The sequence below is a fragment of the Anolis carolinensis genome, unplaced genomic scaffold (genome assembly GCF_035594765.1).
Source record: "Anolis carolinensis isolate JA03-04 unplaced genomic scaffold, rAnoCar3.1.pri scaffold_9, whole genome shotgun sequence".
NCBI lineage: Eukaryota > Metazoa > Chordata > Lepidosauria > Squamata > Dactyloidae > Anolis > Anolis carolinensis.
In genome coordinates this window covers 28,117,877-28,141,343 of record NW_026943820.1, presented here as the reverse complement: position 1 = coordinate 28,141,343, position 23,467 = coordinate 28,117,877, and the positions used below count along the sequence as shown (strand labels likewise).

General features: G+C 40.9%; 1 protein-coding gene and 1 non-coding gene across 10 annotated transcripts in view; both read right to left on the bottom strand.

Annotated features, from left to right (window-relative positions):
* Window positions 1-23,467, bottom strand: part of cnot1 (CCR4-NOT transcription complex subunit 1) — a 61,971-nt gene that overhangs the window by 36,153 nt on the left and 2,351 nt on the right. For 8 of the 9 annotated variants that reach the window (XM_062961948.1, XM_062961954.1, XM_062961951.1 and 5 more), the window contains exons 2-17: window positions 19,927-20,202; window positions 10,778-10,885; window positions 9,936-10,034; window positions 9,619-9,687; window positions 9,437-9,491; window positions 8,997-9,200; window positions 8,150-8,318; window positions 7,919-8,045; window positions 7,698-7,808; window positions 6,313-6,483; window positions 5,807-5,934; window positions 4,493-4,733; window positions 4,046-4,165; window positions 3,353-3,475; window positions 1,756-1,907; window positions 336-486 (exon numbers count right to left, since the gene is read on the bottom strand). In XM_062961948.1, the coding sequence (XP_062818018.1) occupies window positions 336-486; window positions 1,756-1,907; window positions 3,353-3,475; window positions 4,046-4,165; window positions 4,493-4,733; window positions 5,807-5,934; window positions 6,313-6,483; window positions 7,698-7,808; window positions 7,919-8,045; window positions 8,150-8,318; window positions 8,997-9,200; window positions 9,437-9,491; window positions 9,619-9,687; window positions 9,936-10,034; window positions 10,778-10,885; window positions 19,927-20,028 (2,130 nt within the window). In that variant the 5' untranslated portion in view covers window positions 20,029-20,202. Of the gene's footprint in view, window positions 1-335; window positions 487-1,755; window positions 1,908-3,352; window positions 3,476-4,045; window positions 4,166-4,492; window positions 4,734-5,806; window positions 5,935-6,312; window positions 6,484-7,697; window positions 7,809-7,918; window positions 8,046-8,149; window positions 8,319-8,996; window positions 9,201-9,436; window positions 9,492-9,618; window positions 9,688-9,935; window positions 10,035-10,777; window positions 10,886-19,926; window positions 20,203-22,003; window positions 22,070-23,467 lie in introns of all 9 variants that reach the window. The other variant, XM_062961949.1, reaches the window with a different exon arrangement.
* On the bottom strand, window positions 73-209 carry LOC134293701 (small nucleolar RNA SNORA50). The gene has a single exon (XR_010000662.1). It is a non-coding gene; the product is annotated as a small nucleolar RNA SNORA50 (small nucleolar RNA).

Genomic DNA, 23,467 nt, shown 5'->3' with positions numbered 1-23,467 from the left:
GACTACTGAAAATGCTTACTGGGAACAAATGCTTCACCCTATTCAACCAGGAAGGGACACTGGGAGGGAGGGAGATGTGCCTTGTTTTTAAAGGAGCATTTCAGTTCAGAACTGAAGTTCCCCAGCTATAACAAGGACTGGTCGTAATCTAGCACTGTGGCTTGGCCCGAGAAGCTACAGAAGACACGTCAGGTTCAAAGACAGTGCTGAAGCCACTAAGGCTTGGCCTTTGTCAGGTATGGCAGCTGTGACCGGCATCTTTTGCATTAACTCTGGAATTGGAATTGAGAAAATGGTTCCTCGCCTCCTTTTCTGCTCCAAGGAGAGTCACCTACCTGGACAGGAGAGATGGCATCCAGGCTGCTGGCGCTGGGCGGGCGTCCTTTGGGCATGACTCCGGGGGGAGGCTGCCGGGCTTTGTTCATGACATTGCTGCAGTTGGCAACCATCGTGAGAATCGTTTCTGACAGCTCTTGAGACACACTTCTGTGTGATGGGCATGAAAACAACACTATTTTAACTTGCTATACATTATTTATTTATTTATTTATTAGCTACATTTATATGCCGCCCTTCTCACCCCGAAGGGGACTCAGAGCGGCTTACAAATTTAATTTACATACAATATTATATTAGCATAGTACAATACTGGTAATAAATTACTATATTGTACTGTATCAATATATTGTAATATTATTAGTTATATTATATGTAAAATATAATATATAATTAATACTATACTGTATTATTAGTATTATATTGTATTACAATATAATATGAATATTATATGTATATACAATATGTTATAATTATTATATATTATTCTAAATTATATCATTCATATATACACACACACACACACACACACACACACAAAACTAGCATAGCATGTTTGGGCCTCCCTCCATGTGTTTTGGACTTCAACTCCCACAATTCCTAACAGCGTAGGCTGTTAGGAATTGTGGGAGTTGAAGTCCAAAACACATGGATGGAGGTCTGAAGTTGGCCCATGCCTGGGTTAAATTATTTCCTCCTTGTGGTTATCATAGCTTTTTTGGCATATAACAATCAAATTGCAACACAGGCCTATACAACAAGATGAAGTCACAGATAAAAAGGAAAGCATCATTTGCAACAGTTTCACAAAAAAGAGTGCATCTGAGTTGTTCAAAAGATATGGAATTAGATAACTCCCTTGCTATTGAGAACAGTGAAAATATGCAATTCCTGTATTTCAACCCTATCTTATCATATTAAGGACAATCAAGCAAATAATGGCCAAGTGTTTCAACAGAAATCAAGTTGCAAGAACAAACCCTTTTGGAACGTTCCACGTTTTTATTCCAAAAGAGCTGATAGCAACACATTACATGTTATTATTAGTAGTATTGTTTATTTATATCCCACTTTTTTCTCTACAATGAGACTCAAAGCGGATAACATTAAAAGCATTTCAATACAATTTAAAATCTACAAATATATTGCAGTCACCAAAGCTCTCCTCTGGGTGGAATGAATCAAAATAAGCAAAGATAAGCATAGAATGAATGACGTAGTAGGGGAACAGATCGTCTTTGCTGCAAGAGATTATGAAAGTCGAGATCTTTCTGCTCTTGACTGACTTGCAGGCTTCCACAATAATAATCATTAAGAGTACTTCCAAAAACAGGCCAATTATTCAAGTGCTGTCCCAGGAAAACTGAGTGTGTGGGTTGCAGCTCCCCATATTCCCTGCCCAAACTCAACTCTGCTTACCCAGCGCAGGCCTGAAGGCAAGCCAGCATCGTGGCCAGAGTCTCAGGGGGAAGCTGAGCACTTTTGGGCTGGTCTTTCTCTGGGACCAGGCCGCCCAAGATGGAGGGGCATCTCCTCTTGAGGAAGGTCATGCAGGCTTGGATGAAGGGCTCCTAAGGAAGGGGAAACACATATTGTCTCAGGGAGGCTGAGCAAATATAGCCAATACATTTCAAGTTGAGAAAGGGAGATAACATTCAGTACATACACTTGGGCCTCAGTATCTATGGAAGATCAGTTAAAGGACTCTTGACTCAGAAAAAAAACCCTAAAAACATGGCTTTGGTCAATAAAGGGAGCAGAGCAATAAGAGACTATAATTTCCCAATGATGACTCGGACTGGTCCTGGAATATGATCTGAATTGCTGTCTTAGTCTCCCCTCCCATGAAGTTGATAAAAACTGTGCCTAGTGGTTGGCTGATATTATAAACTACTGTTATAATATTTCATTCTATATTGTACTGTTGTTTTTACCTATGTTATACTGTGAATTGTGCATTATGTTTTTGTCTACTCTTAATTTTAATTGTGTTGTTGGGCTCAGCCCCATGTAAGCCGACCCGAGTACCCGCGGGGAGATGGTGGTGGGATACAAAAATAAAGTTGTTGTTGTTGTTGTTGTTATTATGATGATTATGTGATTTTCATTGATGTGTTTAATGTGATGTTTTGAATTGTTAGTTTTAATGCTTCTACAGTAGTCTCTCACTTATCCAAGACTCGCTTATCCAACATTCTGGATTATCCAACGCATTTTTGTAGTCAATGTTTTCAATATATCGTGATATTTTGGTGCTAAATTCATAAATACAGTAATTACTACATAGCATTACTGCATATTGAACTACTTTTTCTGTCAAATTTGTTGTATAACATGATGTTTTGGTGCTTAATTTGTAAAATCATAAACTAATTTGATGTTTAATAGGCTTTTCCTTAATGCCTCTTTATTATCCAACATATTCGCTTATCCAACATTCTGCCGGCCCGTTTATGTTGGATAAGTGAGACTCTACTGTATTTATTTACTGATGTATTTTTATATGCGGCATTGAACTGTTGCCTTGGTAAGGCTGCCCTGAGTCCCCTTTGGGGTGGAGAAGGGCAGGATATTAAGTGTGGTAAATAAATAATACCAAAATCCGCTGAGACTCACTCAAGTCTCTACCTTAACAACCAGTGGCAAAAGGATCAGATGGTTGCCTTACTTTTCAGCCATTATTATTATTATGTTCATTTATACCCCACTTTTTCTCCCTACAAAGGAGACTCAAAGCGACTTACTCTAAAAACATTTCAATACAACTCAAAATATACAAATATTAAAACAGCCATCAGGGAACGTTGGCTCCCTGGCCTTTGCTAAAACCTCAGAGACCCATACGTCACTGGGGCCAATGATACTGCTTCCACATTTTAATTCAAGAGCACATTTAGGAAACAATATTTAAATGTATCAACTTTAGAACAACAGTGTTGATGCTTTTTTTCTAAGAAAATGGTTTTTACCATCCAAAAAAGTTGCAAATCAGATAATTAAGACACTCCTGCTTTACCCCATGTTCCCGGATCTTATCCGTGAGCCATTTGTCTAATTTGAGGTATTCCCGTCGGGAGGCAAGTGCAGCAAGGTCAATTACAAAGGCAAATGGAGTACCATTTAGCAGCATAGACAACGCCTAAAGGGGGAAAAATGAGAAAAACGGCTCGTCAAAGGAGGCGGCATGTCCCTTTCCACGTCACCACTTCTCCTCCTCCTCTGACTGCTGCCGATGTACCTTTCTGAACATTCCTTGAATCAAGACACATAGAAAGCAAAACAGAAAGAGAAGCCAACCATTCATTTCCAAGAGCTGGAGCTTTCCTTGGAGCTTGGCTTCTCCTTCCAACTGCACTTGCTTATTGTGCTCAATTCACAGATTACAAGTTAGTAATAAGGCATCTCTGCATTAGTGCCAACTTCAGTTAAATGTGACCCTCTGGACTGGGATACGAAGGCTGACCCAGTGAGCCTAGACAAAGTTGCACAACAATCATTCCCTATAACCCAAACCACATAGACCTTTTCCTATCAATGCTAAAGGCAATCTAAGACACTTCAATGCAGAACTAACTGGAGTAGCTACACTGCTTTAAGAGTTGGGAGTCTCTAGACTGTTCTTGGGTTCTTTGTTTTCCTCTACCCAAACCCTGAAGCCTTGTAGCATCACCAGCACACCAAAGTCAAAATAAGACAAAAAGTATCTCACCTTCAAGTCTTGGGCCACGTCTAAAATGCGTGATAATTTTGCTTGGTCGTACTGTTCCCCTCTCATGTACCATTCAGCCATGGCGTGCATGATGAGTTGGCGAATTGAAGGAGACTGGCCCTAAAAGAGAGAGGATCACTTTCAAAGACGTGTTGTTACATGCTTTCGAAGTCATTTCTAACTTGTCAACATGAAAGAAGTGGTCCTTCATTGCTCATGAGTTAGATAAAAGAGAGTGGACCATCAATGGATCTACAGTGAACTCCAAGGCTCTGGTCAAGAACTTTACGGGTGCAGAGTGCAACTGGTCCCAGAGCAGAGCCAACAAGACAACTCTCATAGAGCTAAAAGCATAACCAACTCATATCCCATCCATTCCCCCAAGAGAGGCACACAAATGGGGACGGATGCCTCCAATCTGGGCTCAGACCACAGCAAAGCCCTTACCTGCCCGTGCCAGGCATAATGCAAGATGATGGCAGAGTTGGGGTGGTTGCCAAGGAAGATAGGCATCAGTGTGGAGATGAGTTCATGGCGCAAGGTGTGCCAGGAGGTGTTGATCTGCAGCAGGGCCAATACCAGCATATCGGGGCAATGCTTGATGGGGAAGCTGAAGAGCTGCTTCACCTGTTCGTACTGGCCCACCTCCGCCAGACGCAGCAGGGACTCAATCAAGTCCAGGCTCTTCCTAAAGAGAGAGAGAAAGCCGAGAATGTCAGCAGGCTGATGGTAGTCATGGGCCCAAAATTTGTCTCATTTGTTTCATTTGTGTTTTTATTTCATGCCGGTCATTCGTTTGGCATGATACGGGAGACCCCTCGCCAAACAGAAAAAACAGTGAAACCAAAAGTGGGAATGATGACATTTGTTTGCTTGCTTTTTGTCCCATTGGCGGCAATGGACGCGCTTCCCAGGCTTCCCTACCGCCGTTTTAGGGCAAGAGGGTCTCACCATTTAACTAATCCTCAGGCTCTCTCCAGCATTCGAGTTGTTAGGGTTGTTGGGATAAACCCGTCTCTGAATCCAGATAGGCAAAATGCAGTCTGTGGCTCATTGATGCTGTTTTTGCAGCCCTTGGCTCTTCTTTAGGCTCTATTATCTTTTTAAATGGATAGCAAGCCCCCAAACTGTACTTTTCAACATACAGCAACAGAGACTCTTTAAGTGTGTGTGTGTGTGTGTGTGTGTGTGTGGCCTGCAGGCCCAAAGCACCCATGACTGCCAGGGCTTACAACTGAGTGCCAAGCACTCTTACTAGGCATTCAGCGCTCGGCTGCAAGATCTGGCAGTTGTGGGCTCTTTGGGCCTGCAGGCCACACACACATTCAAAGAGCCTGCAACTCTCAAAAGAGAATGCTTCTGGACCATGGCCATACAGCCCAGAAAGCACACAGCAATCCCATCAAGAGACAACCTTCACAATCCAAACCATAGCGAAAATAAGATGCAGTCTCAAGCCAAAAGCATCTTAAATATATATGGTTGATGGACTGTGTGATGCGACTCTTATTGTGTACACATTTGTTCATGGTTAGGTAATGCATTTAATGCCCAGCAGAGCCTCTCGCTCCAACCTAAGTGGCCCATCCTTGCTGCACATCCTTGCTTCATTGCAAGGACAATGTAGTGATTGCACAGGTCTTCTTCCCAAAAGGCTACCAGAAAGCAACAAAGCCTGGTCATTTCCTCAAGTATAGAAGTCACTGCAATCCTGAAATACTTCTAAATATATGCATTCCTGAGGAAAGTCATGCCGCTTACCATGTGGCAATTTCTCGATTGTCATCCTCAGGTGGTGCTTTCAGGATATCTGTGGCAACAGTATGACAGGGGTAGTCGGCAAAACAGAAAATCTCTGGGTTAATGAGGGAATGCTGGATAAACGATAGCTGCAAAAAGAAAAAGAAGACATGATGAGAAGAATGGTTTCATTAGCCAGGTTAGGTTCATGTTTTATCCATTTAATCCAAAATGTTTCCCACTCATATTCTTTGACAATTCTGTTGCTTCTCAATATAACTTCTAGAAGCTTTGGGCTCATTCTCCCACCAGGACTGGGTTTATCAACAAAGGCCATGCACATCAGATTCGATAGTTAAAGGAGAACATCACACATGTCCAAAGTAGGAAGACTGTGCCTCCCTCCTGAATTTCAGTACATTTGTGCTGCACTACGATGAAAAATCCCGACTTAAGCTACCACTCCCCTTCAGATGCAGGTAACATACACTGCCTGGATGAAGAAATAAGGCAGCTGAAAGGTTTACCTGGCCTTCTGCGTGTTTCCAAGGCCTGTAGATGAGGTCGACCGGGAAGACTTCCAATCCTAGCCCTCGCTGGACACCGTAAACCACAATTTGCAGGCCCTTGCTGTCACGGATCTGAAATCCAGGATGGTCCAGTTCGTACGTCACCTCCTTAAAGTTCAAGGCTGGGTTCTGCAGAGAGCAAGACCAAAATGAATTGAATGTATCATGCTCCTTTTTCCAAAAACAAATGTCTTCAACGAAAAATAAGCTGCAGCAGAGAACAGGGCAGAAACAGGGCAGCACAAAGCGGAGGAGGAGGGCAGAAAGGAAGGGTGAAAGGAACCTTTCTGTCCCCAAGTCCAATGAAACGTAATGTAGAAACATACACATCAGAACCCACTGCCACATGAATTTAGCAAGAACATCCTTGAATCGAATCGAATCGAATGTTCACTTTTAGCTAAATTACCATTCCAAAATTAGGGTGTGCATTAGATTTGCATAATATGGTAATCTTAGTTCTCAGCCAAAGCAAAAGGGGAAGCTACTCCAGGAGCTGTACCTGGAGCTCCTATTTGAGGGACATCACCTTTAATTTAACAACCATAGCTCAATGCAATGGGATCCTGGGATTTGTAGTTTATTTATTTATTAGCATAACATTTATATCCCACCCTTCTCATCCCGAAGGGGACTCAGGGCGGTTTACAAGTCATATGTACATACAATATATATTATTTGTATAGCACAATATAAGAATTATATATTGCTATATTGTACTATAACACTATATTGTAATATTACTAGTAATATTACATGTAATATAAATATACCATTATAATAATGTATTATTATTGTTATTATATTGTATTACATTATAACGCTAATATTATATGCATATACAATATATTATATTAGTATTATACTATTAGTATAACATAATATGATTATATATTATTAGTTAGGTGAGGCAACAGCATTCTTCAGCAGAGAAGGTAGAAGACCTTGTAAAACAATATACTTTCATACAATTGAGCCAGGGCAATTAAAGTGGGTTCATTCTACAGCAGAGATGTGCCCCAAGGTTTTCTTTTCAATTGCTGGAAACTTTGGCGCTCTAATGTGTTTTTAAGAAAGGAACCCTAAGTAGGCAGCAACTGTAATGCACATCTTTTTTGGCCAAATGACAAAGAGTGTACTGTTTGCCGCTGCACATTACAATCGCCAGCACATACCTTTTTGGTTTCAGGTCTTTAAAAATTGAGGTGTGCATTAGATTCAATGGCACAAAAGACATGAGGAAATACGGGTATATCTACCCCTTCAGGAAACCCATCCACTGTGAAGCAGCCCTCTTTCTGACTCTACATTTCTCCTCAAGACCAACATGAGGGCCAACGTACCAGCTCCTTCAGCACATCGATCAGGACCTCCACGTTCCACGTATGGGTTTGGGCGCCATCGTTCTTATCTCTCCCGTCACTCCAGATCCCACTTCCCGGAGCAGAGATGGACTGCAGGGCAAATGTTTAGGTAGAGAGATTAGGATATCAAACTGTGTCAATTTGTTAGCTTCCAAGATCCATTCAAAGTGTGCAAAGCACCAAGCACCAAGGGCACTCACCTGCAACGGGATGCCATCTGTCAGCCCTGAGTGAGTGCGCGCCATCATCCCCAAAACCCGGGCGACCTGGGCAGCCGTGACCTCTCCAACGCCAAACTGCGTGATGATGTTGCGACATTCTTCCACACTAAAAATAACCATATACAGACCATAATATACCAGCGAATGGCTGTAGTTCATACTTCAAAGGATCCCAAGCAAATTCCCGCCTCTAGGAAAGGGCTCACGCACCTTGTACAGAAGCCGTAGCCCACTTCCTGCATGAAGTCCGCCAGAGAGCTCTCCATCATGGTCTTGGCTATCCCTCCAGAGTCGGGCAGGATCCTGTCCATTAGGATGTCCCGTTTTTCAGGGTACAGGAGTGGTGCAAGCACCACGGGGCAGCGTTCCTGGGGGAAATCTAAACAGACAGAGCACTTCACCGTCGTATGGTCTCCAAACACACAAAACAGAACAAAAACCAATCTTTGAGAGCCCTGTGTATTGCATACACAAATATTTTTAGTCTTGGGATTCAGAGTTACTAGGTTGTGCATTCTGCAGATGCATGAGTCCTGTGGAAAATCATTCATTTTAGAACCCAACAATAGTATAGCTTTCTAACAAATTACACACAGGTAAAATGAAGATTAAAACTACAAGGTGAAACGATGACTGAACTGATGAAACTGGGGGTTTACAGCCAGTTTGGCAAGAGTTGTATTGCCCTGGAGAATCACACATCTGTCAAGGGGGACCTCTTGGGGAGCCTTTTGATGACTTAAAAGACTAATTGTTGACCTAGCTAAATAAGACACATTCTGGCCTGTTACACACATACACACACACAAACAAACATACTGGTTGTACATCTTGTGCCAGAATCCTTATAAGGATCTGCATTCTGGGGCAAAAACAACCCCAGAAGCAGCATGATTGTGGCATATTTCTTACAAAGCATTTGCTTCCAGCATTTGTGTTTCAAAAGCCACCTTTTACTTGTTTTTGGACTACCGTAGAAAACTCGCTCCCTCCCCAAAACATCTTCCCCTCTGAAGACCAGGGGTTTCAAGCAGAGGTGTTCCAGGAGCTAGCTTACCTCTACGTAATGTTTTGAGGAAAGCGTCAATTTGTTCCTGCCCGACCCCAAAGGCTCCCTTCTGCCCAAAGAGAAGATGAGAGAGGAGGAGGTGCAGGACCTCTATGGCAATGTCTTGGAAGCCACCTTCTTGATTTCCGCTGACGTCTGCGTCAATGTATGAACGCAGAAGATCAGGAAGTTTCTGTTTAATGAACTGAGCAGCTTCACAAAAACAAAGAAAGAGGCAAAAGTTAGCAGAATGGCCCTTGGAAAAAGCTTAGGCATCTGTTATTTCAGTTATAAACAGAACATATTAATTGCTCTGATCAGAGGGCAATTTCAAGAGAGCAGTGGCTACTAATATCAAGTAAGTAAGTAAGTAAGTAAAAGTTTATTTGTATACCGCCCCTCTCCCGACAAAGATTCATTTGTAATTGCAAAATATAAATGCCTCTTACCAAAACCTCGCAGATCTGGATTGAAGGAATTGAGCAAAGCAAGGCCAAAAATAACCTACAAACAAACAGAAGAAGTCAGAAGTCCAAATATCCATCCAAAATTGCATTTGCCAATCCAATCCGCCAAATCCTTATCGCGCCAATAAGTAGCTAACGTTTTGAAACAGAACAAGCTAACCCACCTCTTGAACCTTGCTTAATTTGATAACTTTGCTCAGCTGAGTAAAGAGATGGGGTGAAGGCTTAAGACTCTGAAAGGAAAAGAAATGGAACAGTTACATTTGTAATTACCAAAATGCTCTGTGGGGCTAGCAACACAAAGCTCTACCATGGAGAAAATAATTCATGGGCAGCACTTCCATGCCATTGCCAACACAATCACATTTGCTCCCTTCACTACTATGATTCCCCTGTTCCACATCCAAGCTGTTTGCAAGTTATACTGAGGTTCTGCTTTAATGTATTCACCACAGTCGCTCTGTAGCAGGTTCATACCAACCTTCTGATAGTGCAATGGATTTTCAATCGCATAGGACAGTGTCGAAATAAAGTTTGGCTTTGTAATCAATGACGCACACTCCTGGATCAGAAACTGGGTCTGGGGGGAAAGAGGAGGCTGTTGTAAGGTATGCAATATAGCTAAGACATACACCTCATCTTATGCACAGACTACTTCAAACTATCTTATTTACAGTGATATAATTCACCAATATCTTAACATGATGCTGGAGACTGAACAGGACAGTTTTACTTTCAGATGAATGTCTACTGTAGGCATATATTAGTCTGTATCATAAATACTGCTTTGAACACTGCTATGACCACAATACTCAAACAACAGAATGGCAGCAGAGCAAACATTTACTAAAGACATATAAGCAAGCCAAATAATTACTGTGCCCTTTAAACAAGTATTATGGCATTTAGTTAACAACCCTGTTTATCAGGGCTTTCTGAAAAACAAGGTTCTAATACAAAGGGCTTCAAAGACGGGATTCTGTCATCAAAATAAGCTCAGGCGTAATCCAACTCTTTGGTGGTTTAGGAAATGTCAACAGTTACAGCAGTTCATATGTATGTCTAATAGCAAACATTTATTTTAATTTTCAGTTTAATGGGCTGCTCTATTGTCCATGATCTCACAAAGGTATATTGATTCAGGACTTTTGCCACAGTGAAAGCATTGCACCAATACTCCAGCAGCCATGATTTTCCTGGAGGAGTCCTCACCATAGATTTTGTTAGTAAGGCTCTGGTGTGAAAAGAACCACCACAGAAGGGAAGAAAATAATAAATACACAAACAAATAAATCGGGATTTTTTCCCAAGTGCGGAATTTACCTGGTGGAAATCTTTGCCGCTACTTTTACCATCGCCACTAAAATCCACATGTGAGAATAGACAGCGTAGTAAGTGCCTGTCTGCCTCGGGACCGTGTCGATTCACAATCTGAGCACAAGGACAGACAAAGGGAAGAAAGAAGGCATTAGCTTTGGCAGAGTTCATCCCAACCAGTGCAGTGGGGCAAGTGCAGGGAGTGATTTTTATACAAGACTGTTACAAAAAAGATAAGCTAAAAAATAAATTTCCAAGGTGCCTGGAAGAGTCAGTTTGGACAGAATCGATCAGATGCACCTGCCTCAGTGGTCCAGTTGAATGCTGGTGGTGTTGGAGGGGGCTGATTTTGTAATTTGGGAGTTGTAATTGCTGGGATTTATAGTTCACCTACAATCAAAAGAGTATTCGGAACTCCACCAACGATGGAATTGAACCAAACTTGGTGGGCATTTGAGTTTTGGAGTTGTAGTTCACCTGCATCTAGAGAGCACTGTGGACTCAAACAAAGATGGATCTGGACCCAACTTGGCACAAATACTCATTATGCCCAATTTTGAACACTGGTGGGGTTTGGGGAAAATAGACCTTGACATTTGGGAGTTGTAGTTGCTGAGATATACAATTCACCTACAATCAAAGAGCCCCTTCAACCCCACCAACAATTGAATTGGGCCAAACTTCCCACACAGAATCCCCATGACAAATAAGAGACGAAACCCTTCTAAAAAATTTTTAAAAACTGGCTAAACAAAATAGAAGAACTTGAGAAGGTACCTGGATTTAAAACAAACAAAAAGAAAACAATGATACTAACAAAAAATATATAATGAAAAGAAGACGAGAAGAACTGAAAGAGATTTCAGGTCTACAAATAGCAAATAAAATTAAATACCTAGCCATCTTTTTAGCTGCAAAGAACTCCAAACTCCTAAAAAGCAACTATGAGATTAAATGGAAGGAAATATAAATATAGATTTTATTTGGATCTCATTAAGAGGTCCAATTGTAATGGATGAAATGGTCCACCTACAGAGAAATACTTAAGAAAAGGGAACATTTACAATGAAAACACAATAAGAAATTAATCACCATAATAAAAAATATACCGACAGCTGAGAGAATATTATAACAAAGATAAAATAAGCTTTATAGAAAAAGAATCCTCATGGAATAATGACAATTAAAAAGATGATAATTACAAAAATATACAAGAAATTATTAGAATGAAATACAGAAACTGAACAAGTCAAAGAATGTATGACAAAATGGGCCAAAAGCATAGGAAGACCAGTAAAGATGGATGAATGTGACAAGATGCGGAACCACAAAATGAAATATACATATTCATATGACCTAAAAGAAAACTGGTGTAAAATGATGTACCAATGGTACATAACTCCACAAAAATTAGCTAAATACTATAAACATGTGAATAATAAATGCTGGAAATGTGACACGAAAGGACATTATCGGAAAGAAATAAAGGGGAAAAGCCAGAAAATAGTCAATACAAAAATACAACTCAAACCAAAATACTTTTTACTGGGATTGACAGGAATGGACTGGGACACAAATAAAGACAAATTGTTTAATTATATGACAACAGCAGCTATAATAGTATACACTAGAACTTGGAGAATTTAAGAAAAACCCACAGTAGATCAATGGTTAATAAAGGTTATGGAGATCATGAATATGGACAAATTGACCCAACTAGTAACTAAAATTCAAGGCGAGTACAACAAAACAACTGATTGGACTTTGTTTAAAGAATATATGACAAAGAATAAAAGGAATATGATAATATAGTCCAACTAACAGAATATTAATCATCTAATGCCAAACAAGAGCGAAGAAGAGCATATTTTCAAGAGAATTCTTAAAAACCTCCCCTCTCCTGTCTTCCCCCTTTCATATTTCTTCACGCCCTCGACCCTCAACTCACAACCCCACCCTTCATCCAAACCTTTTTTCCTTCTCTTCCCTTCTTTCCTTTCTTTTTATCACCTCTAGAAAATACTTATTTTAATAAAAAAAAAAATTTTAAAGAACACATAGAAGGCCTGAAAAAGTAAAGCAGAGACGTTGTAGAAACTACTGCAGACACCAGAAAGTGGCAGCACCCAGAGAATCCATGTCTAGGAAAAGCTGAAGGAAGCTCCAAGTCCACACAATGTCTCTTCCCAGCAACTCATCTCTTAGGCGCATGAGCACTGCAGAGGGGGAGATGCCCAGACCATAACCAACTGGTGCAGGCACCAATGTTCAACTTGCACAGCTAGCAGCTGACTTCAGGAAACCCTGGGTCTAAGTGCTGTCAATGGCCGCCCACAGCGCCAGCGCTGCCACTACTTCTAGGCCCCATTGCCAGCTCACCCACCAGCACTGGACCAGCTCTGTCAGCAACTCATCTCAAAAGCAGCCAAGTTTCTCTGGGAAGCAGCCAAAGGCTCTTGTACTTCCTGGGCTCGTTCTTAACGAGAATCTGCTTGTTCCCATCATTATTACAACTCAAATGTTACAATGAAGTTGGACAATGTTGGATGCGAGGAAATGTCTCTCTCGTCCAGGACAGAGTGCCTGCGTAAAGGCTATAAACAGAGCATGAATAAATCAGTGGCCTCCTGCTCTTGTTCCTCAGCTGCTGGGCTATAGAGAAACCACCCCAGTCTTTGACGTTCAGGGGTCAAAAATGCCTCTTTGTTCCAGAATGTACTCAAGGGGGTGTAGAAGGCATATCCCCCACATTTTACACATGGCAGTGCTGCTCCACCCTCTTCATCCTCGCTGCCCCTTTTCTGCAACATTATAATATTATTTCTGTGGTGCAGTGTCTTTGCTCTTTGCCTAGAAAAAAGAGAGGCCAACCTAACCTGTTCTTTTGGTGAAAGAGTGCCACAAAAGGCCTTGGTCTGTGCCTCCACTGACCATACCTCCCGTTAACAAGGCAACTTAAGGCATATACCAATACAAGATGCAGCAATGGCCACTCGCTTTCCAGGCTTTAAAGAGGCATTCTCAAAATTTATGGTGGATATCAGCGGCTAACCTGAGTCATGCTGTTCAGAGTCATGACTCAGAAAGGCTAGTGCCTGGGGAAGAGAGAGAGAGCCGGGCTACATAGAGCTCTTGCGCCAACCCTGTGCAATGACTCACTTCATCAAGCATCTTTTAACTACATTACATTTTAATTTCGACTAGTCACAATTAACAGGTGGTTCTACAAAACCTATTATGATTTAAGAGGTCAGTTTCCAACAGGTCAGGCAGGTGCATAAACAAAGAGGTAACTGGTCTGGCAAGGTTGAGAGGCCAAAGAAAGCTCTGAAGAGGGAGGAGGCAGAACAACTAAGTGGCGCTTGTGAGTGACATGCCAAAGACTCCTGTGAACAGGAAGAGGAAGCTTACAGAAAGGATCCAAGGGAAAGTCTCTTCTTCTGCAGACAAGCCATAGCTTAGAGCAGAGCTTTCCAAACCGTGTGTTGGGACACAGTACTGTATCACCTGAAAAATGCTGATCACCCTGCTCCTACTAGAAGAAACCTTCAAAGGGTATCCAACTTTCTTCAGCCATCCAGAAAGGTACAGTCAAAACCCTCCCGACAGCCATCCAGCCTCAGTTCAAAAACCTCCAGACAAGGCGAATCAAAAAGACCCCCAGAAGGCTTCTAATCTAACCCTCTTAAGCCAGGAAGGAATACACAGTCAAAGCACCCCTGGATGGCTATCCAGCCTCCATTTAAAAGTTTAATCACTACAGAAGTGGAGGGCTGGCACTGGCGCTGTTCAAGTGTAGGGGCTGCTATAACCTTTATAATTTGGGCCATTTGTTGACTAAATTGCAACAACTACCACTAAAATGAGTAAGTTTCTAATTAAGAAAAGGAAATCTGTTGACAATGATGCTTGTGATGAACCCCATGGAGTAGCTATAAATAACATGTTTATATAGTAAAGATTATATGAAGCTTATATATATACTAACTTGGGGACCCGGCAGTGTCCGGGTTATTAGAAGGCATTGTTTGTTTTGGAATGTTAGGTAATAGTTAAATTTGGTCCAGTTTGGTAAGGGTGAACTACAACTCCCAGATTCGCAGGGCAATCACCCCCAAACCTCACCTGTATGCACAGTTGGCCATGTTGGGTCTGTGCGCCAAGTTTGGTCCAGATCCATCACTTGCTGGGTTCAGTGTTCTCTGAATATGGGTAAACTATAGCTCTCTGATGCCAAGGTCAATCACCCCAAGTTGGCAGTGTTGGATCTGTCTGCCAAGTTTGGTCCAGATCCATAATTGGTGGGGTTCAGAGGGCTCACGGAATACAGGTGAATTATAACTCCCAGAGATAAAGTCTAACAGTATTCCCAGTTGGCCATGTTGGGTCTGTATGACAAGTAAGTTCCCGGTTCATCATTGGTGGCATTCAGAGTGCTCTTAGATTGCAGGTGAACTATAAATCCTATTTTCTACAACTCCTATACATCATGGTGAATTCTCCCCAAACCTCTAATATGTTCAGTTGCTGATCAATTCCTCTGTTTGCTGTGTGCCATAGGAAAGGGTTAAGGGAGAGTCAGTGAGCAGGGTCATGCAAATGGCAAGAGAATTGAACAGTGGGATGTGCTCGCTGTAACCTGGGAGGGAATGACTTGGTGGCTCCTCAGCACTGGGACCTATAGACTGTTTGTGGAGACCAGAGGCTGTCTGTGTTAGCGCACCACATACACACATATGGATTTTCACTTTTTTATGTGTATAGATGGACATTATATATTATATTTTAAAGCTCTGTCTTACAGATATTCAGCTAGCTCCCAAAACTGAAGGGGTATATTGCTGTCCTTGGCTGATGATAATATTGCCTAGATCGGAGTCCTAAGTCTGGATCTACACTGCCAAATAATCCAGTTTGAAACAGATAATCAGAAACTAGATCATATGGCAGTGCAGGTAGGGCCCTAATTGCATCTTCTGGATTAAAGCATGCTCTCCACCAAATGTGATTGGCCCAGCATCGCCCAGTGAAATTGATGAAGGCAGATTTTTGTTCCTGGGTTATAAAAGTTTTTTTCCCTAAATGATTCCATCATAAAAACATGGACAAAGTTTATTAAACTAATTTAATGTGAGACATCCGTTTTAATGTTTGTATATTTGTAGATTTTAAATTGCACTGTAAGCTGCTTTAAGTTTCCTTGTGAAGCAAAAAGTGAGGTATAAATAAACATAATAATCCTGCAGAACATTTTGCTCTCATTTTTCAATGAATATCTCATCATTGAGTCTCAACCAATTCAACCTAGTTTGTGACAGCCACAAAAATGAAGTTTCTGGAATAAAACTACGTTCAAAGTAAGGATTGCACAATTAAACAGGAAATAATAACACTTTCAAACCAAGAACGTAACATTTTTCAAATTTTGGTACATAGTGTAATCCAACACTCTGCCCACTGCTGGCTTTTGAGAGGTTCCCTTGACAGTTCCCAGGATCTCCTGTCTCTAACCACCCCCAAAATATTAAGATAAGAAACACCAACCTAGTTATCAGACCTGCGGGTGATACATTCAACCTCTGTTCCAGACAGAAAAAGGGAAGCTCAAGCCCTGCACACGTATGGAGGCCTCATACTTGGCACTGGAGGCACAACTAGCCAATGTCATATATTTACCCTTCTTCACAGCAGAAGAGGCCTGCACCTGGCTTTCCAGTATACAAGGAGAGTGCGCCTAAGGGCTTCAAGCAAAGCAAAATGAGTTGAAAGGACTGGTACAAAGACAATGGGCAACCACAGGCTACCCTTAGGACAGATTATTCATAACCTGCTATCAGGGTTGAGTTGCTTCCCAATAGCAACTTTAAGGAGCTCTATGTGTGCAAAGGACAGAAAACCAGCTACAAGGTTCAAAGGGAGCCCCCAGCACGCCTCCTAAAGCACATTCCATTGATGACAATGTAGCTGGGCACCTATGAATACAGAGTTCTATGCTTCTCTCTGAAGGAAGGGAACTGTAGGTATTCTGCAAGCAAAGATTGGGGATACATGCAGTATCGTACATCACGGGGGATATGAACTTACAACCTGGGAGCCAAATCTTGTCCCTCGGGACTTACTTGCAGCTCAGAGAAAACAAGGAAAGATGAAATTTGAAATACACAGAAGCTCACTTCCAGCTTTTATTTTAAGAGGAGGCCTGGGTTTTGAGGGGCTTCTTTTCCCCCTTAAATCCAGGAGTGGGAAGAAGCCCTCAACCAGAGTTTTGCACTGGGGTAGCCTTGGTGATCACATGCCGCAAAAACCACTTTCCTTTTGTTTTGCAAAGCATTCACTTATAATTAAAGCAATCCACCTAACTCACCACAGCAGAACAGAGTGACACTATTACTTCTCTTTAACTGAAGAATATGCCTCTGGACCACATCTTTTTATTATGTTCCCAATATGTTTTGAACTGTTTTAAACTTTTGTATTTAACAGAATTGTGTCCATTAATGCAAAGGTAAAGAAGAACTAGCTTTCTTAACTATACTATTATATTATTTACATCTGGTCTTTCACCAGCATGAGATGCGAGGCAGCTCACATCGCATTAAAACCAATTAAAAAGATCTATCTGACATAAAAGCGTAAAATCATTATATAAATGGTTCAAATAACAACACTACTAGAACCATTTAATGTTTTTACTCTGAGAGATGGGGTCTTTTGTCATGGTGATGAACTTATCTAAACTCTCCAACTGACTCATTACTCTACTCCCCCCCCCCTCGCTTTCATCTTGTAATTTAATGCCATTTCATCAAATTTATTTAACAAATGTTATTGTGTTTTTATTTATTTAACTATTACAGGAATTTTAGCATAGTGAAAAGTGTCTATCTATTTATTTATTTATTTATTGTCTTTTGTTGTTGTTGATGATAGTGGCCTCATCAATAAACAGATTATCTATTAGCACACTAACTTGTTAAAGTGAAAAGAATATCAAAAATATTTATTTTATCTATATTGTTTTAGCTTGCTGTAAACTGCTTTGGGTCCTGTGCTTGGGAGGAAGGCATGACATTAAATGACTAAATATTAAGTTTGTAGACCAACAACATTGCCCTGAACCAGGACTGTTTGTGCTGGATATGCCGCAAGGCCTGTCATGCCTTTGGAAATTGTGAGCATTCCGGTAAAACATGTTTAGCAGCATGAAGACTGCAGGCGGGTACAAACACAGGTGAGGCCTCCGCAAGCAATGAATCTCACTTGGGAGGGCAATTTCCTTGCCTTTTCCAACCCACTGACATTTCAGATCCTCATGAGGCATTCATTCAGCTTCCAAGGCAAACGAAAGAGAGAGATTGGTGCTTCTTTAAAAGAAGAGTTTTTCAAAGAGCAACAACCCCATGGATTTCCTTGGTGACTGAAAGCCTAGGCAGCAATGCAGGGAGGGAAGGCACATCACCAAGAAGAGTCAACAGACTGTGTTCTTTCATGGAAACAAGCTGTGATCCCTTTAGAGAGAAAAATGTATGATGTGGAAATGGTTAGGATATAAGAAAGCTACAATCAAAATTTTGGAAGTGAATGCTTTCCAAGCTACTGAAAGAGGCTCCCCATTTGCTTCTGGTGAATCAGTTCAGTAAGCAAACACAGAAACAAAAATTAGAGAAAAGAAAAACACAAAAATACAACTGTTGCAAACGTTGGAGGACCACAGGGTTCTTCCTTCCTGAAAAGAACTTGCTTTCTTCTAACTATCAAAGGTGTTGAACAATGTTCATAACAAAGAAAATTCATAACTGTATTGTCGAAGGCTTTCACAGTTGAAGTCACTGGGGTGGTGTGTGGTTTTCCTGGACATTCCACAGGTATATATACTCCACTTGCTTTATTGCTATCAGATCTCTGAAGATGCCAGCCACAATGCAGGCAAAACAAAAAAAGGAAGAAATGCTGCTAGGACACGGCTGTACAGCCCAAAACCCAGACAACGCCACAAAATTCATAATTGTTTCCCTGCGCTCATGCTTATCTACTAGAAAGTGAATGTTTTATATATTGGGGCTGAGTATTGATATAAATTGCTTCCTGCACAAAAAACAATATTTTTCACGAAACTACTCACACCTTATTAATGCTCACTTAACAAATTGTCCAGGTAACACACACAAACTCCTGCAAAACTGGCTATTTGTTCCTACCGGATTGTGCATGTATTGAAGCAGCAACTTGAATTATTCAGGCTGAAGCTGCTCTTTGAAACAGAAGCCCTCTCAGCGCTAGAGATTAAACTGGGCAGAACACGAGTGGAAGGCATATGTTTCGACTCATTTCGGTGAAGTTTACATACTCCATCAACACTCAAGGGAATTCATATAGGAGAGACAGCAAGGCAGCAACACTGGCTCTCTGTGGCTGACTGCTGATTTGTATTCTGGATAGACTGCAGACAAACTACTCCACTTTTTCATGTTTTTCAAGGGCAGAGATTACAATACAGGAAATGCCTTTGGGAATGGGTTGTGATTACCGAGTGAGACATTACACCTGAGGAGTACTTTGATGTTTACATGTTTTCCTGATGAGAGCGGTGTGACTCAATATGCAGCACAGGGGACAATGGCTGGCCCTCTAGCTGCAGCTCTCATCAACTCCAACCAATGGTGAAGGACAGCAGTTGCAGTCCAACCACATTTAGAGCACCACAGATAAGGAACCGGCTTATTACACATGCTCAACTAAATCTAGTGCTGGTCCTACACAGAAAAGACCCAATGAAATTTAAATTAAAGGGGAAAAAAACATTTAAAAGTCAGCCGGGAGAATTCTATATTTTGTGTAAAAAGCAACTGCAAAATGTACAATAGATTTGTAAAGATGTTGATAACTGAGTCCTGGGAATCTGCACTCCCTCCAGAAACAGCTGGTGAATGACATGAATGAACAAAGGACCTTACAGTGTAGTTTAAATTAAAGATGCCTCAAATATCAGAAGAAGAAAAAAGAACAAAAATATCGGACTTTCTAATTCTTGATTTGAAACAAACTCAATCAGCCAGAACAAGGAGTACAAATGATACCAAAAGGAGCTAAAGCTCTTTTTTCATCCCCACCATCATTTCAACTTGAAAATGTTTTGTGTGTGATTTTCTACTCACGTGTTGTATTTCCTGCTGGCTGGCTCGGTAGTTTTTCTTGGTTAAATTGTCCACCAGGTAGCTGATTTGAGACAAGGCCAGCGAGAGCGAGTCAAGATTCATTGCTGGTTGGGGCGGAAGCAGGCGGCCGAGCCCGGCGCAAAATCACCATTATTCCCCTTTAGTCACCTCAGAGACAGGTTAATGTTTTTCCCCCTAGTTAGCAGATAATCCAATTCCTGCTGTATCTTCAGCTCTTCTTTCCCAGTGTTCTCAATCTTTTCTGAACCATGGCACCTGCAAAAGCAAACAAGAATGTGTTATAACTTCCTCAAATGTTAAAGTAGTATTTCGTGATATCACACCCTTTTTCTACTAACTGCACAAGGGCAACTGAATGGGCATATAGCCACAGCATTACATTCAACAAAGGGACTAAAGGGAGAAGAAGAAAAAAAGCTTAAGGCGTATCAAAGGAGAAGATATCAATTGTCTTCCCCTCAGTAAAATTTATCATTATGGGGGAAAAATCATTACGTCATTTATTTTCACATTCTGTCCCACTGTTTCCTAACTTGTATGCTTCTGCTTCTACTAGTACTAGTGTACTAGTATAACCCATCTCGTGTAAGCTTTTGAACATTTGGCAATATAAGTAACAGATGCATTTACTCACAAGCAAAGAATCTATTTTTTAAAATCCAGAAAGAAATGTTACATTGCAAGTTCTATAAAACAGTGACAAATAGGAATGAACAGCCGCACCCTGACCTTCTGGACACATGAGCAGATCCTGTATAAACAATGCAGTGGGGCAAGCCTGGCCATGAAATTTTAGCAATCATTAAAATACAAATATTCCTATACATACAGCCTGATGTACGATTAGCAGAGAAGTAGGGAAACTATTTTCTGTCATGGGCCTCATCTGCACAGAAGTCATCTGCCTGAACTCTCACCGAGACAACATTTGATCAAAGGGATATAGGTAGACCACCCTCATTGCAAAACCTGTTGGACTTTAGACTCTTGTTATTGGAAGCAGATGCATAAATGGGGCACAGTCTCAAATTCACTAATACTGGCACAACACTGACTGAAGGGAGACGTGCCTAAACACTACAATACCACAGAAACCACTACGTAACTGCTCACTGATCCAGAGCAATGCAATTTATCCAGCATTCCCAGAAAAAAGCTCAGCAGCAAAAACATTTAATGCACCTTTGTTCCAAAGGGTCAGCTAGCATAGTATAAACACTGAAAACTTCACAGGTGGTTAAGTTGACCCACTGTGGAATTACTAATAACAGGAGGACATACCAAAAGGATTAATATCTGCTTCATCCTTTATACATGTTTTCCAAAGCTATACCCTGTTATTAGGGCAAACATATATGACTGCTTCACAACCCATACATGGGCTCTAACTTTAAACCAGTAAACTAAGCAAATACTAATGAAAAAAGAGACTAAATTCTGTGCATTTCCTTAAACAGACTAGTGAGCTATACATCTGAGCCAAGATCTTTTATTATGACTTCTTGCTTAATACCAGGAAGTCAAGAAAGCACAGAAGTCTCAACATCCAAATAAGGCCCATTGATAATACAAATAAATTTCTAGAATCATTCCTTTCAAAGAATTCCCAGAGATCTTATGCAGAATTGACTCCTGGGATTCTTCAAGTCAGAACCATGAAAGTAATCTACAACCAACCAGAACTTGTGATGTAGATATGTTAAACTACGTCAGAACTAGGAGTGAAGAGGCGAGGAAGTCACTTTCAGATGTAAAAAATGTTTTTAGGCTTTTTATTCATTTCAGACAGTACACATCAGAGTTCTATAAATATCTTAATACAGGTTTGTCTCTAAACAAAAAGCACTAGAAGAAATTCCACTGCAAAAGTGACAAGTCTATGTAATCTCAAACAGTATCTCCTACTACAGTAAGTCAGCATTAGAAAGTAATCAGACTATTATCAAGAAAAATAATTACATTTACAAATGCATGTAAATATACATAGCAAGCACCAGCTAACCTGGTCGATATGTAACATTATTCGACACATTTATCATTAGCTACACAAACTTACTCCTCTCTCCAATGTGACTGTAAAGCAACCAAGAGCCTTGGCTTCTCTTTTGATCTGTTCACAATTCTGCACAAAACACAAACTCAATGTTTAAGTGTTGTTTATCTAAACAAACTGGGATGACAGAATACATCTTAAGCCTGCCTGTCCTTGTCAAAGAAACTAGTTAAAACTAGATACTGTTTCAGTTCAAAAAGCAGCTCAGGGCTAGTTAAAAAATGAATCATCTTTCACTCCCTGATGGCGCAGTGGGGGTTAAACCCTTGTGCCAGAAGGACTGATGATTTGAAGGTTGCTGGTTCAAATCCAACCTGGGGAGAGGGCAGATGAGTTTCCTCTATCAGCTCCATGCGGGGACATGAGAGAAGACTCCCACAAGAATGGTAAAAACATCAAGTCATCCAGGCAACGTCCTTGCAGACGGCCAATTCTCTCACACCAGAAGCAACTTGCAGTTTTCTCAAGTCGCTACTGACACGAAAAAGTCCCATCAAAAGAAAAGAGAAAGCATATGGGCCTCAAGTAACACTACAATCATACTGTAAGAGATTGGTCAGAAAAACTAAATGACCCAAATCAAGCTTTATGCACACAGACAGAAGAACACAGACCTTTATTAGATTTTCAACACCATTAAGCAACAAGATTAAGATACTATACAAATGCTAAATTTCAAGTATCACTCTAAACATGCAATTAAATATTACTTTAAAAATCCCACCGACTGGTATCTGCTTCCTCAGAGAAGGATATACTTAATCTTCAGCATACTCGGTAAAGTACTGTCTTACTTTTATATCGGTGTAAGGACTATGAGGAATTCACTTCCTGTTTACGAAGTAATTTTGAGACTTTGAATGATTCTGTTTTAAATTCTTATATCTCAACTTAGTGACCAACCTTTAATTCAGATATAGGAATTGGACAACCCCCCCCCCCCCAATCATTATAGAACCGCAACTCCTAGAAGGCAGCACAATTCCTAACACTCTTTAGCTGATCAATATGTACTAAACTCCTTTTTTCTTTTGCAAATTTCTTTGTTTATTTAGCACACTAGGAGCTGTTTCACTTATTGGGAAGCCCTTTTAGGTATGAGCTCAAAGAGCAAAGGTTGCAGGTAAAGAACGTGCTGGACTCTAAGAAAAGAGAGATAAGAGAACAAGGCCACAGAAGCTTTTTGAATGAGATTATGCAGGGCCAGCAGAGAAACCCAGAGTACGGCCCCATCTACACTACCGTATAATCCAGTTTCTGAATCTAGATGATCTGCTTTGAACTGGATTATCTGGCAGTGTAGACTCATACAAATCCAGTACAAAGCAGATCATCTGGATTCAGAAACTGGATTATACAGCAGTGTAAATCTCTGAAGGAAGACAATGTGTAGTTAAGGGCAGTAACAGCTTTAAATGCTGAGAGCTGAATAAATGCAAATAGACCGTACCAAGACGGAGCAAAACT